The sequence below is a fragment of the Geotrypetes seraphini genome, chromosome 3 (assembly GCF_902459505.1).
Source record: "Geotrypetes seraphini chromosome 3, aGeoSer1.1, whole genome shotgun sequence".
Classification (NCBI taxonomy): domain Eukaryota; kingdom Metazoa; phylum Chordata; class Amphibia; order Gymnophiona; family Dermophiidae; genus Geotrypetes; species Geotrypetes seraphini.
Window position 1 is genome coordinate 139,087,547 of NC_047086.1, and position 19,546 is coordinate 139,107,092.

The window sequence follows — 19,546 nt, forward strand, 5'->3', positions numbered from 1 at the left end:
AACCCCAGACGCTGAAGGAAGATGATAGTCTGTCGGGTCGCTAAGATAACCCCCTCCCTGGACGGAGCTTTGATCAGCCAATCGTCCAGGTAGGGGAAGACCTGCAGACCCTGGGAGCGCAGGGCTGCTGCGACTACCAACATACACTTCGTGAAGACTCGAGGGGACGAAGCCAAGCCAAAGGGGAGGACCCGGTATTGAAGGTGCAAAATCCCCCACCTGGAACCGTAGAAACTTGCGGAAGGCGGGATGCACTGGAACATGCGTATAAGCCTCCTTCAGGTCCAGGGAGCACATCCAGTCCCCTTCGTCCAGTAACGGGTACAGGACTGGTAGAGATAGCATACGGAACTTCTCCCGGACAAGGAACTTATTGAGCCTCCAAAGGTCCAGAATGGGACGCAAGTCCCCGGTCTTTTTCGGGACCAAAAAGTATCGGGAGTAGAAACCCTGCCCCCGCTGGTCGGGGGGCACCCGCTCCACTGCCCGAAGGCCCAACAAGGCCCTGGCTTCCGAAAGGAGAAGGGGAAGTTGTGGCCGGTTGGAAGGACACACGCCGGGCGGACTGTCCGGCGGGAATTCCCTGAAGTTTAGGGAGTAACCCTCCGAGATGACTCTGAGAACCCAAGCATCGGAGGTGATGAGAGTCCAGGCGGGGTGGAACGCCCTTAGCCGACCCCCGATGGGAAGCGGGGGACAACGAGAGAGCGCGGAGGGGGCCCGCCCTCATCCGCTCAGAACGTCAAAAAGACGGCGCTGGCTTGGACACCCCCTGCGCCTGAGGCTTCTGTTGTTGAGCTCTGGCCTGCTGAGGAGGACGCCGGTGTGGACCTCTGCAAATAGCGCCGCGGCGGAGGACGGTACGGCTTCGGAGCCAACGCCTTCGCCTTGGGGCGCACAAGAGAGGCGAAGGAGTGCTCATGTTCGGAGAGGCGTTTAGTAGCTGCCTCCAGAGATTCATCAAAGAGCTCCGAGCCCACGCAGGGCAAATTTGCCAGGCGCTCCTGCAGATTGGGGTCCATATCTACAATGCGCAACCACGCAAGGCAGCGCATCGCCACCGCGAACGCGGAGACCCTAGATGTCAATTCGAAGGCGTCATAGGTGGCATGGAAAAGGAAAAAGTCGCAGCTGCGACAGAGAATCCATGAGACTAGTAAAATCCCCTTATGAGAGTCAGGCATGACCCCTTGATAACGGGGCATGGACTTGACCAGATGGCGAAGGTACGAGGTGAACGTAAAAGCATAGTTAAGTACCCTATTCGCCATCATGGAATTTTGGTAGAGGCGGCGCCCGAACTTATCCAGGGTGCGCCCCTCACGCCCCGGCGGAACCGCCGCGGACACCCTAGAAGGCTAGGATTTCTTCAGAGAAGATTCCACCAGCAGAGACTGGTGCGACAACTGAGCCTTCTGGAACCCCTTACAGGGGACAGTGCGGTATTTAGATTCCATCTTTGAGGGGACAGCCGTCACCGTGTAGGGGGAATCCAAATTCCGCAAGAAGGTCTGCTGCAACACCTTGTTCAAAGGCAGCCAAGGAGACTCCCGCGGAGGGGATGGCAAATCCTGCTCCTCTAAAAACTCTTTGGAGTATTGGGACCCCGCCAAAAGGTCCAGGTCCAAAAGCCTTCCCCATATCCACCACAACCTCGAAAACGAGGAGGGTCTCGAGGGAGGGGAAGGAGAGCGAGAGGCCCGCGCCGCCGAGTAGGACGGAGAAGCCTCGCGTGAGTATCGGGGCTCACGACCTGTGCCAGCCTCCGACCCCCAGGAAGCCGCACCGAGGGACCTCGTCGGGGTACGGGGCACCGAGGCCTTCCTCCTCCTCGGGGAGGAATCCCTCGACCCTTTCCCCGCAGGGGAACGGAACAGCCGCGGATTAGTCAGGCTGAGCTCCGAAACCCCCAGAGTCTCCACCTCCCGGGTCGGCGAGGAGCGACCGCGCAGCCGAGGTGACCCACGAGGGCGCTTAGACTTCCGGGACCGGCGCTTCACCCGAGGCCGACCCGAGGGTGAGGACCGGCGGGAGGACCCCGACGAAGAATCGGAAGAAGAAAGCCTGCGAACCCGGCGCACCCTTGTCCCTTAGGTCGCACGCTCCGCACAGGCTGGTCAGGAACCGGGCCCGAGGCCAAGGTTGGGGCCGAGGCAGGAACCACCACCGGGGCCGAGGTCGGAGCCACGGTCGGGGCCGAGGACGGCTGGAGGTGAGCCAGGGCACAGGACAGCTCCGAGGAGATGAGCGCTTGGAGCATGTCCTGGAACACGGGAATGGCCATCATGGACGGCATGTCCGGGGCTGGCGGGTGCTCCCTCGAGGGCGACCTCGGCAATGAGTATTCCCGCGGAGCACCCGACTTCGACGTCCGGGGCGGGGCCGAGGACGACCCACCCGCCCCCGTCGAGGAACCCGAGGACGGCTTCTTAGATGACCCTGGAGTAGAGGAAGGAAGCGGGGACTTACCCGGGGCCGACTTCGGCGTCGTAGACGCAGGCTTCGAAGAGGAAGACATCCGCGGCGAGGTCGAGGGCACCGAGGCCGAGGTCAAGGCCGGGGCCGAAGCCGAGGCCGACGTCGAGGCCTTTTCCGCCGCGGGTTCGACGATGAAAAGCTCCACCATGCGGGCACGCCGGCGGCGGAGCACTCGAGGCTGGAAGGTGGAACACCGCGTGCAAGAGTCCGTCGGGTGATCTGCTCCCAGGCAGACAATGCACCACCGGTGAGGATCGGTGATGGAAAGCAAACCAATCGCACCGGGTGCACTTCTTAAAGCCCGACAAGGGTCAGGACATGAACCAAAAAACAGAGCCGCGAACGAATGAGGTCCCGCGGCCGCGGCTACCGGGAGCCCCCGGAGCCTGGAACGAAAATTTTTTTTTTTTTCCCCGACGATTTTCAATGACACGAACAAGGAAAAAACAAAAGAAAGCACAGCGACTAATAAAAACAACCCAGCCGCGGTGACAGAAGGCAATTTAGCACGGAGCAAAAACACAACAGGGCTTCTGGCTCCGCGGAAGAAAACAGAACTGAGGACCACGAGGTGGGGATGCGCCCTCTAGTGGGCAAGAAGGGCATGCACATGCGTGGTGCAGCATAGCAAGCTTGAAACTTCAATCAAGTTTGCTTGAAAAGCTGTCCGTGTTGGGGCTCCGTAGATGACGTCAACCCACATGTGAGAATATGCTGCCTGCTTGTCCTGGGATAAACTTGATTTTCTCTGTTTTAAAAGTGTTTCCATTAATATGCTTACCACAGAAGTCAAACTTACTGGCCTGTAATTCACTACTTCTTACTTACTTCCACTTTTGTGGAGAGGGACCACATCCGCCCTTCTCCAGTCCTCCGGTATCACTCCTGACTCTAGAGCTATCAGAACTTCTCTAAGTTCTTTCAGCACTCTAGGATGTACACCACCCAGCCCCATTGCTTTGTCTACCTTTATTTTAGCTAGCTCCTCATGAACACAACCGTCTGAAAATCGATCAGGGTCTATTACTCCTCCATCCTTATTTATGTTTGTCTTCTGCAGTCCCGCTCCCAGTACTTCAACCGTGAACAATAGAACAGAAATATTTGTTAAGCAATTCGGTCTTTTCTTTATCAGCTTCTACATATTCCTCCCCTTCACCTTAGAGTCTCACAATGCCACTTTTTGTCTAATGAAGCAAGTGAAGGAAGGTCTCTCTGTAGATATCTCTCTAGGAGGAGTCTTACATGGAGGTGGTGGCTCAGGAGAGTCATATGCATCTGTGGTCGAATGAGAAATCTCAGTTTTAGAATCCATTTGAAGATCAAAGTCAATATGTAGTGATGGAGATCGATGCTGTCACTTGGAACAGTGTCTGTCTGATGAGGAAGGCAATGCAGGACGTTTGCATTTCTCTGGATGTTTGGGAGAAACATGTTTCAACTTGCAAGAACATTTGCTAGACTGAGAACGTTGAGGAGAAAAAGAAGAAAGATGCTACAACAAATTGCTTCGATGCATGTGTGAATGATGATGGGTGTCAAAAGCCATAATGATGATGATGCATCAATGAAGCAGTGATGGTACCGGTATCCCGTGTGATGTGACACTCAGGCTAGGCAGGTACTGGCGGAGTTGGTGTTGGGATAACAAGCCGAACCATATCCCCATACTCATGAAATAGAGCATTGAGCTTCTCTTAAAAAGTAAGCACTAGTACCTGTGGCTTTATTGCCAGTACCAATGGTTCCATGACTTGTTCCAGAGAGGATGACTTGGATGACGATGCACCCCCTCGATATGGAAATGAGTCACTTAGGAGGTCTTCATTTGGTCGGCATGATTGGACTCAATGCCATAATGACCTGCAACCCTGTCTAGGAAGCTGGTGGCTTTTTGCTTACCAGAAGTAGTGATGACCTGTGACACTGGAGTCAATGTCAAGAGCAACGCTGGGCATTCAGCGCAGCTCCCTGCGCTAAAAACTGCTATTGTGGTTTAATAAAAAGGATGGAGGGTATATTTGTCTATTTTTGTATGCTATAAAAACCAAATACAGAGAGAGACTGAGAGCTGTTGACGAAGAGCTACGTGTGTGTCTTTCTTCGATTCCAGCCAGAATATCAGCTTTGTGTTCAGCCAAACAGGCCCAGGTTTCGCACTGAATAAAGTATTTTATAATTTTTCACTATTCTGTTTACTTAATATTTCATAATAAAGTAATTATAAAATACTTTCTTTGTGTTTATTTGATTCCTATTCAAGAGAATTACTTTATATATAGTCCTATATAGGCACAGAGTTAAATTTTTAACATTTTCTAATGGTGGTGTGCCTCGTGATTTTTTTCATGAAACAAGTGTGCCTTTGCCCAAAAAAAGGTTGAAAATACACTGGTCTTGTTCCCCTTTCATCCTCTTAGCTGGTCACTTTCACAGAACTGGTAGGAGGAGTTTTTGAGCAGGGATATGTCTCAAACTGTCTCCTCTTCCTATGCAGCTGATTATGGTTTATGGCTCATATTTGTGAGTGTGATGTGATTGCAGTGAAGGGAGCAAAATGCAATATTTTCAGTTATGGTGCAGTGTCAGTGATCACCAGAAAGAGTGCCAATGGGAATTTCTAAAATATGCTCCTTGCTCTATAATTTCCTCAGCCAGCATGCAAACTTATTGCCTACCTCATTTTTTTTCTGTGACACACCAGTATGTCTCAACTTCTTGTTGAGAACCACTTCTGTTATAATAGCTGTACTTTTTATAATTCTAATCTGTCTTTTATACTGATATACTAGATACCATTAGCTCTCTCTGCTTTGAAAGAAAGGCCAGAACTCACAGTGAGAAGCAGTATCACTTACTCTTGTACCATGTGTTGACTGTCTCTGAAGCAGTGTATTTGTTGTTATGTGCAGGTGGGGAGGGCAATGGCCATTGCAGTCTTAGATATGGCAGAATGCAACCCATGGCCTCGAATCATTATGTCCTGAATATAACTGCCCTTATTAATCTGCGGGCGTGGATGCTGAAGCATGTCAGGAACATAAAGAATATTACTGCAGGTTCCAAGAAAAGAGGCACCAGAACCCCACCCAAGAGTTGCAAGTAAGATTTAACTTTCTCCACTTATACGTCATATTAAACTGTATTTTAGCCTCTATATTGCTGATATACAGTAAGGGAATACCCTCTGATTAGAACAGCAGGCTGAGAACCAAGGAAGTCAACATTCAATTGAATCTTACTAGGCTTATTGTGATCTTGGGAAAGTTACTCGATCCTCCATTGCTTTAGGTACAAACTTAATTTAGCATTTCATTCTGCCTGGCTCTAATCAAGTACAAGGCAGATTACAATAAAAAGTACAAAAAATAATAATATAATTTAGATAGTAAGCCCTCTGAGAACCAGGAAAAAACCTATTGAATCTTTAAAGGGGTAGCCATGTTAGTCTGATGTAACAAATAATAACAGAGGCACGTGGCATCTTATAGACTAAGGGTACACCTGTCAGATTTTCTAGACATCCCTAATGAATATGCATGGAGAGATTTGCATGTTATGAGATGACAGGCATGCAAATCTCTCATGCATAGAAATGGAGAATTGTTGGACATGGGTTTGTGAGTGAGAGGGAAAGAGATGGTGCACACGGGGAATGGAAGAAAGAGGAAAATTGGGCATAGGGAGGGAAAGGAGTGAGGTAGAGGCATGGGGAAGAGAAAGATGAGAAGAAGAAATGTTGGATATGGTGGTGGAGAGAGAACAGTGGGAAAGACTGAAAGGGATGCAAGAGGGAGGAATGTTGGATATGGTGGTGGAGGGAACGGAGGGAGAAATGTAGCATAGTGCTGGAGAGAGGTGATAGAGAAATGTTGGGCATGGGACTGGTGGATAGGGACAAAAGATGCTGCACTTGGTCCAGGGGATGAGAGAGGGAGAAATGTTGGAAGTGGCAGTAGAGGGGATGGGAGAGATGCATCCTGGATCCCTCTCTCTCTTTTCCCACTCTCTTTGCAGCAAGGGAGGGAATGAGAGAGAGAGATGATGGACAGTGAAAGAGAGGGAGACATGTTGCACATGGGGGTGGAGGAGAGAGGAAGAAATGCTGTGCATGAGTGGGGAGGGGAAAAAGAGGGAGAATGATCCAGGGATAGAAGGGATGCTGTACAATGGGATGCTGTACAATGTGGATGCTGTACAATTGGGAGGGATGGGAAGAGAGAAATGCTGGACCATGGTAGGAAGAAATGCATTCCTGGTTTTATTTCTCCAATGCTGAAGTACTTGCTGACCCTTGCTGTGGCTGGTGGGGTTCCCCAAGCACCTACCAGCTGAGGACCTCCTCAAAAGCAATCAGAACTTCCCTCCACCAAGCATAGCAGTCACTGGCAGCATCCCTGAGCCACTGAGGTGCCAGCATCTGTGACTCAGGAACGCTACTGCTGCCTGCTAAGCTTGGCAAAAGGGACCCCTGGTCACCTTCAGACCCTCAAGCTATATCCTCAGCTGATATAGGGGAGAGTGTAGCACAGTGGTTAAAGCTTCCGACCTCAGAACCCTGAGGTTTGTGGGTTCAAACCCACGCTTGCTCCTTGTGACCCTGGGCAAGTCACTCAATCCCCCCATTGCCCCAGGTACGTTAGCTAGACTGTGAGCCCGCCGGGACAGGAGAGGTAAAACTGCTTGAGTACCTGAATAAATGCATGTAAACCGTTCTGAGCTCCCCTGGGAGAACGGTATAGAAAATTAAATAAATAAATAATATAGCTTGAGGGTCCTCATCAGGTGAAGTATTTATATTTTATATTTACATTAGAGGCTCTGGCAGAGACCCATTTACAAAATATGCATTCTTCCTAATTAATATTTCCAAATTAATTTAAGTGTCTTTGCTTATTTGTAAATGGATCTCTACCAGAATCTTAATGCAGTAGCATATATAAAATGAAATAAACCACTTCTGAGTTTATGTGGATGGACAGGGATGGAAAAGTTTACTTGTGGGGACAGATTCAATTCCAGCGGGGACAGGTTTGATTTCAGCAGGGACTGGTTTATTTTCTGTCCCCGCACAACTCTCTAGTTCAATCCCTTCTTGCAATCCGGGAGTTGCAGAAATCCAAACACTTTTCTGAGCTTGTGCTTCTCCTACCTTAGAAAGAGAGATAGAGCCCCCTGCAGTTTCAATTTCTGCAAACAATCCATCCAGAAGTCTTCTGATCTGCTCTGCTTCTTTTTCTTTTTTTCGTTGCTTAAAGTACTTTTTTTTTTTTTTTTGGTGGCTTCAGTGCCGTGAAACTCCTTGCTGTGTCCTCCACCAGACAAAAGGACGCAGTTCTGCAGAGCTGGACTGCTGCTTCACAAGAGAAATTTCAGTGAACCTGTGGAGCCAGCCTGCTGTGTGCCACCTTTCTCAGACTTGGAGTCTATTCCCCTGGGAGCTTACTTGCCTACCGACCTGGTCAAGGGTTTAAGTGCAGATTTCAGGGTGTAGCCTGTGTTTCCTGTCCCCAGTTGTGTGGAGAGGTTACAGTCAGAATCTGTCTGACTAGCAGTTCGAAGACCTTCAAGTCTGGTCAATTATTGAAGTGGTTTCTGAGGCAGAAAATCCTTTTCCTCCATTCAGTTGCAGTGTACAGAGCTGCAGGCAGGCAGGCAACTTCAGAGACTGAGTACACCTCCATGATTCCTATGGGAGCTTCAGGGTTGGTCTATGAACTCTGTAAATCATTTTTGAGTTTCTGAGGATAGGGTTCAGGTCTCCCACCTCCCCAAACCCCAAATCTCTATTTTGAAAAGTGTTTATTTTTAAGGCCATCTTGGATTTTTGTCAATCGTGATTTCTTCCTCTCGAATTTATGTTAAAAATGCCTCTCAATTTTGTTAAAAATTGATTGGGATGGACTCCTTAGCCCCTCCTCTGTCGACTATATGTGTGAATTGCGCCAGATTGGCACCAGAACAGTGTCCGTGTACCACATGCTGCAGCATGCTGGGGGAAGGGGCAGGAGCTTTGGGGCTTCGCCTCTTCTGGGTCCTAACAGGGCAGGGGAGCTGGCATGGGTCCATGAGTGTGGGCAAAAAATCTTGCCCAGGGGCTGTTCTGGACACTGGCACCATAATGTCTGTATACCGAGTTAGGGACTCCTTTGGTGCAGGTGTGGGTGCCTCAGCAGGACCCTATAGCTGACGCACTACAGGGTGAGTGTGTATATTTTCCCTGGATTTTATTTGGCTTCTCTGGAGACCACTCTCATTGCAGGAAGAAAGAAAATATCCCCCAGAGGTGCTCTCTCTTGGTAATTTCCATGTCAATTGGTCAAATTTCACTCATACATCTTCATAGGATACAAAAAAGTGGCCCCAAATAAAGGAAGCCCCTACTTTGGACCTAGTTGAGAGACCAATGTCCCAAACTTTGGCTATCTTCATATAGAGGTCCCTGAAAATTTTCATCCATTCTGAGATGGTTGAGTGGGAAACTCTGGACCACTTGACATGGAATGACCCTCATTTTTGAGGGAAATGGGTTGAAAGCCATTCCATTTTGAATTTGAAGATGAGCCATGGCCAAGAATTTTGGATGTCTTATATTATGAATCCCCTCCTAAAAACGCTGTGATAGTGCCTATGCATTAAAAATTGCACAGATGAGAAATTGGGAGGACCTCACTCTATACAGGTTGTTCCAAATAACACATTCCATGTATAAGTCCCGAAGCTCTGGGATTTGAGAAGCCATAGCTTCTGTTACCATTCCATGGTGGTCAAATCTACTCTTAATAGAGCCAGAAGCTTGAGGAACCATGCCTCAGCTGCCCCAGGCAGGGATGCTTTGCACTCTGGAGTCTTTTTGGAGGAAAGTGTTTCAAAGTTGTATGCTCATTTCTCACATCCAGTCTTACCAGCCCTATATGAGCATCTATTTGTGTGCAATGTGCTGGAGTTTAGCAGCATTCTGCCTCCAGAGAAAGATAGAAACTTAGGAAAAAAATGAAGACAGATAAAGACCATATGGCCTGTCTAGTCTGCCTATCCATGCCATCTATTTATTATCCTTTAGAGATCCAATGTATTTATCTTAAGCTTCTGTGAATTGAGATACAGTTTTGGTCTTCACCACCTCTTAATAGGAGGCCAATCTCAATGCATTCAGTACCCTTTCCAGAAAAAGTATTTTCTGAGGATACTTATTTGTCTAATCCCTTCACCTTCATCCTTTGCCCTTTCATTCCAGAGCTTCCTTTCAATTGAAAGAGACTCGCCTCATGTGTATTTATGCCATGTAGGTAGTTAAACGTCGTCCTTGACAACAAACTCACTATAATGATCAGATAAACTCGTCGTCAAGGAATGCTTCTTTAAATTAAAATTAATTTGTTCAATTTCTACTCTCCTAGAACCTTCCTCTTTCAACATTCTTATCCATTCTCTTGTCATCTCTCAACTTGACTACTGTAATCCTTATATCAAGGTTAACTCAGAAGGAAATCCGCTGATTACAAATTCTCCAGGGAATACAGCTATAAAACGTTATTCTTAAAGCCAAAATATTTGATCATGTAACACCTTTACTCCATGATTGCCATTGGCTATTCTATCTCCCATCGTATCACCTACAAATTATGCTCCTCCTCACTTTTAAAACTAGGCTCACAAATCCCCCCGCATTCATCGATGAATTATCACCTATTCTTCAAGAAAGCTCAGATTAAACTCTCAGAATTTATTAGTAATTCCTTCCATTCACAAAATTGTCTGACAGTGTTTCTCAACTTCAAGCCAAGAACCCCCTAAGTCGAACAAATATCAACCGAGTATTCGCACCCAAGCTCCGCTCCAGACCCGCCAAGCTCCACCCCGGACCCCACCCCCATAATAATAGTACTAATTGTAATACAATTTCTTCCATCCATTTTTTCATATACACACAATATAATCTTATTAATACATAATGGTAACCACAAAATTAAAAACACAAAGCATACTGTTTACAGAGAAAATGTTAATTATCATTTGTATTTGGGGGGTTTTCAAAGAGGTCAAGGCAAGTGACTTTAAAATATGCAGTCACCTCTAATAACAAATACAGTGCAAAATATAGGCAGCAGATATAAATTCTCAAAACTGACACATTTCGATCACTAAATTGAAAATAAAATCATTTTTCCTATTTTTGTTGTCTGGTGATTTCATGAGTCTCTGGTTGCACTTCCTTCTGACTGTGCATCCAATATTTCTTTCTTTCTGCTTCCTGTATGTTTACTCTCCTCCAGATCTCATTCCCTTCCCCAACCAACATCTCTCTTTGTGCCTCCATGAGTCCAACTTTCTTCATTTCTCCTCCACCCCTATTGGCAATATGTTTCCCCACTCTCTCTCTCACTGTTCTTCTCTTATTGATTTATTTATTTATTTATTTAGATTTATATCCCGTTCTCCCAGTAGCTCAGAACAGTCTACAAGTAAACATACACAGTAGAAGTAATTAGACAAATAAGATGTACAATAGGTTTAGATGCTTGGACATACAAGACTGTGCAGTATTTATCAGAGTACAAACAATTTTTCAGAGTACAGACAATTTATCAGAGTACAGACTAAGAGAGGACTATACTGAAATTTTGGGAGAAGTTAAATAGGGGGAGAGAAGAGAGAGGTGGGGTTTAAGGGGGGTGTAGACTGAGGAAGACCTTTAGTTGAAGAGGAGGGTCTTACCATTTTACGGAATGTCAATAAAGAGTTCTGTTGCCTGAGTTGGGGGGGGAGTCGATTCCAGAGATGTGGGATGGCTGTAGGATTCGTTTGCGGGCAGTTTCTGAGAGGAGGGGACCTTCCAGGGGGAATGCATAGATCCAGGGTGCATCTCTCCCACTACCTCTATTGCCACATCCAACATTTCTCCCTCCTTTCCACCAGTCCAGCTTCTCTTTCTCTCTGCCTCCTGCACGCTTCCTCTCCTCCAGTCCTCATTCTCTTCTCCAACCAACATCCATCTCTCTCCCTCCATGAGTTCAACTTTTTACTCTCTGCCCTCTCCCCTTCCCCTGAGTGTGACATTTCTCCTTCCCTCCTTTCTTTCCTCCCCATCGTCTCTCTCTCAATGAGTCCAACACTTTCTGCCTCCTGCACACTTCCTCTTCTCCAGACCTCATTCTTTCCCTAACCAATATCTCTCTCTGTCTCTCCATGAATCCAACTTTTCTTCCCCTCTCCTCCACCCCTATTGGCAACAAATCTCCCTCTCTCTCTCTCTCTCTCTCTCTCTCTCTCACTGTCCATCTGTCATGAGAGATCCAGGCATCTCTCCCACCCCCTCTACTGTCACATCCAACATTTCTCCCTCTCTCATCCCTGGATCATGTGCAGTATTTTTCACCAATGCCCAACAACCCCCATGCCAATTTCTCCTTCTGTCACCTCTTTCCAGCACAATGCCACATCTATCCCTCCAGCACTATATCCAACATTCCTCTCCCTTGCAATTCCCTTCAATCTGTCCCTCTGTTCCCTCTCTACCACCATATCCAACATTTCTCCCTCTCATTCTTCTCTCCCCCATGCATCTCCCTCTCCTCTCTCTATGACCAAATTTCCTTTCTTCCTTTCCCATGTGCCACCATCGTTCCCTCTCACTCACACACTCATACCCAACAATTTTCCCTTTCTATTTCCTCCCACCTATGTCCCAAGTTAGTGCCCCCTTCCTCACTCTCTTCTGTGTTTCATATTCATGCCCCCTCCTTTCCATCTGTGTTGTGCCCCTTCCCTGTATGTAAGTAGCTGCCTATCTGTAGAAGCCACCACTGCCTCCGGGGATCCTGCCTTCCTGCCCGCCCCCTGCCGCAGCTGGGGCTTCCTCTCTCCCTGCTCACCTATCCCCCCAGAAGCTGACCCAGTTCTTATTCGAGCTGCAACCGCTCCTGTCTTCAGCAGGGACGGCACAAGCAGGGATTCACACGCTGTATGTGGCTGACCAACAAGCCTTCCCTCTGGGTCAGCTACTTATGTGCAGCATTGTGAATCGCTGGGTGTGTCCATCTATGCAAGGAGTGCTGCTGAAGATCAAAAGAGTGAATGTGGCTCGAAGAAGGTGATAACTATGTCAACTATGGGGCAGGGGGAGGGCTGGGCAGGCAGAGATCACCAGAAGCAGCTTTGGGGGGAGGGGGAAAGGCAGGAATATGGGATCCCTGGTGTTGGCTGCCACCTCTACAATTGGGCGGGAATTGGCCAAGCCGCATACCCCCAAGTGGCCCACATACCCCCAAGGGTACATGTACCGAGCATTGAGAAACACTGCTTTAAGTGCATCCAGACCTCATTCTGCCTTTTTAACTTTTCCCTTTAATCAGTCACTATTCTATACCGCCAACAATCAATTGACTTCTAGGCGGTTTACACAGAAGAAAAGCTGGTAAATCAGCGAAGTACCATGAGCGAAGTACCATGCACAATATGTGCCCCATTAGAAAAAAAAAATAAAAAATAAAGCACACCCCCACCACCAATGACGGCGCTCCCTGATGAACTGGCACCAGGAAACAACCCCCTCTCACCTGTGCCAGCAAAAATGTCAGTTGGAATGCCCACTTTCCTCCTGCCATGCCAGGAAAAATGGCAAAAGGGATGCCCACTTCCACCTGCCATGGCGATTCCCCCCAATGGCAGCAGCGAAATGACAGAGAGGATGCCATACTCCCTTTCTTGCCACTGAAGGCCCACTCCCATGCCAGGTATCCCCCCAAACATCCCCTATCCTCCCCTTTTCCCCCTGAAAAAAATGGCAGGAGGGTTGACTACTCCCCTCTTACCACAAAGGTCTCACTGAAACCCCACCCCACCCTCTGAACCCCTCCTCCCTCGGTACCTATTCAGAGAAGTTGGAGCAGGAGGACAGCTCAGTTTGTCCCCACTCGTAGACCTGCCAGTCCAAAATGGTGGACCTTTTCCTCACTGAGTGCATCATGTGATGCACCGGGGGGGGGGGGGGGAGGGGCAAAGTCCCTGATTGGCTAAGATTGCCTAAGGCCCCTCAGTCAATCAGGATCTTTTGACTCCTCCCCCCCTTATATCCAAGGATACAGAGGGAGGAGCCTTATGCATCTGAGCTAATTCAGGGCCTTAGGCCCTTACTCGTGCATCACATGATGCCTACTGCGGGAGTGGGAACTTTGGTGGCATGAGGGAGTAGGCATCTCTCCTGTTGTTTCACTGCCGGGGAGGGGGCGGAGGTCGGCATTGACAAGAGGGAGGGGGCATCCTTCCTGCCAGTTGTGTCTTGCCGGGGAGGGGGGGAATGGCAGGAAGGAATGGCTATCCCTCCTGCCATTTTTCGCTAGCATAGGGAGGGGTGGGATTCCCAGTGCCGCATTTGTTGTGGGTCGTAGGGGGGCCCTTCATTGGTGGGAGGGAGGGGAGTGAGCTTCGCTCTCACAGTGATCCATCGTATCGGAGAATCAGGGATTACAGTGAACATTTGCATGAATAATTTGCATGTTTCTGTTGTCTGTTGTTTGTTGTTTTTCAGTGAGCCTTGTAGCTAGGGAATTCCCACATGTGAGAAAGCAAAGTTACCTTTAGCAAATGTTTTCCGAGGACAGCAGGGCATATTTTTTATATACCCTTCCATGTCCCCTAGGAGTTGATTTTTTTGCTTTTTTTTTTTTTTTAATACAACTGAGGGTCCTGTGCGAGTTGGGTGGTTGGAAGACACACATGCATGTGTATTTGGCTTTCCAAAGGTTTCTAGAAAATGTAAGAATGTTGGGCAGCATGTATCAGGGCTCCATGAATGATGTCACCCACGTGGTGCACGTAGCCATATGGCTTCATATAGAAATGTTCCCTACATATTTAAATGTAGATAAATAAATAATCATTATTCATTCCCTAATTTTTGGTCCTATTAGTAGTATTGTTTCCTTTTAATTAATTTATTTTAAAAATTTCTATACCGTTTAAACTAAACGGTTTACAGGATTACATACATAATTTAAAGCACAGAAGGAAGTGGGAACGGACAATGAACACTCCACTGAAGATCACTGATGTAAAACCAAATTGTTTATTTCAGAAAAGGACACAAACAAAAGCTGTGGACCCGACACAGCACTGTGTTTTGGTGTTTGAAGAACGCCTGCATCAGGGGTCACTAAACATAAAAACATAACACAACGTATTTAATCACATCATATAAAAATAAACACGTTAAAAACTTTCATAAGCCATACAAATAAATCAATGATGGAGGCCAATCAAATAAATAAATAAATACATATGGACACCATGAATGATCAATATGTGAAAAATATACATATGTGACAAAACAAAAACATATAATAATGTGTATACAAGTTCATAAAAATGAAACCAAACCTGTGGCGTTATGGTTCACAGATGACAGGTCTGGGATAAAACAAAGCTGTTTAATAAACATTAAAAAAAATAGGACCATCACAATACTATATTTCATCAGGGGAAAACAACTAAAAAATTACAACATAAGACATGAAGGTTGCAAAACAGGTAGAGAAAGCATCATCCAAGGCAAGACAAATGATGGGATGTATCAATAGAAGTTTTGTAAGCAGGAAACCTGAGGTCATAATGCCACTGTACAGAACCATGGTGAGACCTCATCTGGAGTACCGTATTTTCGCGGATATAACGCGCGCGTTATACGTGATTTTACGTACCGCGCATACCCCTCGCGCGTTATATGCCTGAGTGCGGTATAGAAAAGTTTTTAAACATAGTTCCCACCCCGCCCGACGCCCGATTCACCCCCCCAGCAGGACCGCTCGCACCCCCACCCCGAACGACCCGCTCGCACGCGCTCCCACCCGCACCCGCATCCACGATCGGAGCAAGAGGGAGCCCAAGCCCTCTTGCCCGGCCGACTCCCCCGACGTCCGATACATCCCCCCCCGGCAGGACCACTCGCACCCCCACCCCGAAGGACCGCCGACTTCCCGACAATATCGGGCCAGGAGGGAGCCCAAACCTTCCTGGCCACGGCGACCCCCTACCCCCACCCCGCACTACATTACGGGCAGGAGGGATCCCAGGCCCTCCTGCCCTCGACGCAAACCCCCCTCCCTCCAACGACCGCCCCCCCCCAAGAACCTCCGCCCGTCCCCCAGCCGACCCGCGACCCCCCTGGCCGACCCCCACGACACCCCCACCCGCCTTCCCCGTACCTTTGTGTAGTTGGGCCAGAAGGGAGCCCAAACCCTCCTGGCCACGGCGACCCCCTAACCCCACCCCGCACTACATTACGGGCAGGAGGGCACCTGTGCGCGTTTTACACAGGTGCGCGTTATATCCGCGAAAATACGGTACTGTGTGCAGTTCTGGAGGCCACATTACTGCAAAGATGTGCTTAGAGTTGAGTCGGTTCAGCGAATGGCCACTAGGAATATCTCGGGGCTCAGGGGTCTTTCGTACGAGGAGAGACTGAACAAGTTGCAGCTCTACACTCTGGAGGAATGCAGGGAGAGGGGGGACATGATTGAGACGTTTAAATACATCACAGGTCGTGTCGAGGTGGAAGATGACATCTTCCTACTCAAGGGACCCTCGGCCACAAGAGGGCATCCGCTCAAACTCAAAGGAGGGAAATTTAAGGGTGACACCAGGAAGTATTTCTTCACGGAAAGAGTGGTGGGTCACTGGAACAAGCTTCCGGAGCAGGTGGCCAAGGCCACCAGCGTGCTTGACTTTAAGAATAAATGGGACATCTACGTGGGATCCCTACAGAGGCCTAGTAAGGCACTCAGACTTGATGGGGCGGGTCAGTAGAGTGGGCAGACTTGGTGAGCTATAGCCCTTTTCTGCCGTCATCTTTCTATGTTTCTATAACATAATTTATCCCAGGACAAGCAGGCAGCATATTCTCGACATGTGGGTGACATCATCCACGGAGCCCCGTCGCGGACAGCTTTTCAAGCAAACTTGATTGAAGATCTTGAAGTTTGCTAGTGCTGCACCACGCATGTGTGTGCCTTCCTGCTCAGCTAGAAGGCGCATCTCCTCAACGTGGACCTCAGTTCTTAGTTTTCCGCAGAGCCAGAAAGCCCTGTCTCTCTTCTCTGCGATCCTACGTGCCTTTCTTGCACCATGGCTTCTTTCTTGTTTTTGAGTCTGAAGTTGCTGTGTTTGCGTCTTTATTGTTTTCTTGCCTTTTTCAAAAAAAAAAAAATTTTTTGTTTTTCATTTTTTCCGAATACTGGGGGCCCGGTTCTTCTGTGGCTGCTCGGCCTCGACTGTGCCGTGGCCCTCATTCCGTACCATATGTCCCGGCCTCTGACCGGGTTTAAGAAGTGCACGCAGTGCAGTCGGGTTATTTCCATCACTGACCCGCACCGTTGGTGTATCCTTTGCCTCGGGATCGATCACCCTACGGACTCCTGCCCTCGTGCCACCCTTCAGCCTCGGGCTTTTCAGCGGCGTCGGGTGAAGATTCTCTACCTCTTCGCAATGGAAGCTGGTAACTCCTCGACCCCGGTCTTGGCCTCGGTCTCGACGTCAGCCTCAAAGACCTCGGTCCCGGGCAAGTCGCCCTCAACCTCGAAGTCCTCGGGGGCTCCGGCTTCGAAGACCTTGGCTTCGGGTAAGTCTCCTCTTCCTCCCTCAGGTTCAGCTTAGCTACCGAAGAAGCCTTCCTTGGAGTCTCTGGCCGCCCAGGCAGTGAGTGTAGTCCTGCCGTCCTCGACGAGACCTCCTTCCAAGCATGCCTCCACTTTAAGGGAATACTCTACATCGAGGTCGCCCTCGTTGGAGTGCATTGGGGCACCAGTATGTCCGAATCCTTTGGTCTCAGTGACGATGTTCGAGGATATGCTTAAGGCTATCTTAACCTCGCAGATCTCCTCGGCTTTGGCCCAGCTTAGAGGTCTGCATGGGAACGGGGATTGCGGGAATCCCTCCCTAACCCACGGGATTCCTACAGGGACCCCCCTCTGGTTCACGGGACTCCCAAGGGGACCCCCCCCTCTGGTACACGGGACTCCCAAGGGGACCCCTCTCTAGCTAACGGGACTCCCACAGGGATGGAAGGCTTTGGAAGCAGGGTTCATCCATATAATATAATGGACACGTCAGCCTTAGTAAAAGAGGGGGTTTATAAGTTAATTACCTGAACAGAAAACAAAAAAAGTTTCACCAAAGAGATTCCACAAGGAAAACAGCAGCGCAAACACAAAAAGAAACTGTGGAATTTATGATCCTGTGAGAAGCAATTGCTGCTTTTTATAGGGAAAGGGCGGGGATGGAGGTAATTACTTGTGGGGATGGAGAGGATCCTGGCGGGGATGGGTGGGATTTCTGTCCCCGCGCAACTCTCTAGCCCATCTTGCCCTGGCCTCGCCCTCGCTCGTTGTGAACCAGCCTGAGCGTCACGCTGAGGGCTCTTGAGGCAAGTTGCGTCGGTCTCGATGCTTTTTCCTCGTGTGATTCCTCGCCTGTTCCCTTGAGGCGGACTTCTCCCGCTGCCTGGATTCATGCGAAGCATCGGTCGATACGTGCCTCGTCCTCGGAGCAGAGGTCTGCAAAGCGGCCCAGAGATTCTTCCCCGAAGCGGGGTAGGTCTCCGGGCCCTCGCACTACGGGGTCCATCAAGCAGTTGGACTTGGTACTGTATGTCCCTAGTCTTCTCCACTCTCCGGTGCCGCCTCGGTCCCGGGACCGTGGGGCTCCGAGGTCGAGAACTCCCGCATCCCTCTGGGGTCGCAGGGTCTATTCTCCCTGGGTTCACCGGAGAGGGCTTCTCAGATCTCCGTCCTTCGGACTCCAGGGTCCTCGCCTTCCCAGGTTTCTAAACGCAAAGCCGTCGTCGACTCCCCCTCGTTCTTTTAGTGGGGCATCCTCGACGTCCATGCTTGTTGACACTGATATGCTGGCACAGTATTCGAGGGAGGCTTCCCCCTCATTTTCTGCTACCATGAAATCCCGCTCGGCTTCCACCTTAGGGGGATCTTCTGCGGGCAAGCCATCCTCCTTCACCAAGCTTGTGATGGACATGAGCAAGGCGCTGAATTTGGACCTCCAGTCTGATTCCCAGTTCACCAGGAAATATTTGGAGAAGATGGAGCTCCCTTATCCTCCCAAGGAATCCCTTCGTCTCCCGTTGAATCCTGTTTTACAACAGACTTTCTTCCCGAATTTAGAGACTCCTTATGCTATCCTGGCCATTCCCTCCAAAATGGAGTCTAGGTACTGGACGGTCCCTTGTAAGGGCTTTGAGAAGGCTCAACTCTCTCACCATTCTCTGGTGGTGGAGTCTTCCCTGAAGAAGTCCAATTCTTCCCGGGTCTATGCGGCTGTCCCACCGAGCCGGGAAGGCCAGACTATGAATAAGTTTGGCAGGCACCTGTACGAAAACAATGTGTTAAATTTATGCCCTCCTTTCTGGATGATTTGCTGGTCCATCGCCAGATGGAATTCCGCTGGTTCCTGGATACGCTGTCGCAGATTCGGCTTTATATGTTTCAGGCGACATATGATGCCTTTGAACTGTCCTCGCGGGTCTCCGCCTTTGCGGTAGCCATACGCCACCTGGCTTGGCTCCACATCATGGACATGGACCCAAATCTGCAAGACTGGCTGGCCAATCTCCCGTGCTTGGGCAACGAACTCTTTGATGACTCTATCGAGGTGGCCACCAAACGCCTCTCTGAGCATGAGCGCTCCTTTGCCTCGTTGGTTCGACCCAAGGCGAAGCCCGCTCCTCCTAAGTTGTACAAGTTGCCTCACTGGCGCTATCCCCAGGAATCGACGCCGGCGTTCTCCAGGCCACCTTCTCGATGTCAGCAACAGCAGAGGGCCCCTAAGAAGCCTCAGGCCCCGGCGACGGCTAAGCCTGCGCCGTCCTTTTGACTGGCTGGCTGGCTGGGTTCGGGCCGGCCCCCTCCGTCCTCAAGCCTTCTCCTCTGCCTATAGGGGCCGCCTCCATGCCTTTTCTCCCCGTTGGGCACTGATCACCGCGGACAGTTAGGTCCTCTCCGTCATCAGAGAGGGGTATTTCCTACAGTTCCGGGTGCCGCCTCCGGCCCAGCCCCCAGGAGAG

At 49.4% G+C, this 19,546-nt stretch overlaps 1 protein-coding gene across 1 annotated transcript in view; it reads left to right on the forward strand.

Moving 5' to 3' along the window:
* Positions 1-19,546, forward strand: part of AGBL5 (ATP/GTP binding protein like 5) — a 327,772-nt gene that overhangs the window by 297,088 nt on the left and 11,138 nt on the right. The window contains 2 exon segments of the mRNA XM_033939734.1: positions 5,391-5,462; positions 5,465-5,580. Coding sequence (XP_033795625.1) covers positions 5,391-5,462; positions 5,465-5,580 — 188 coding nt within the window.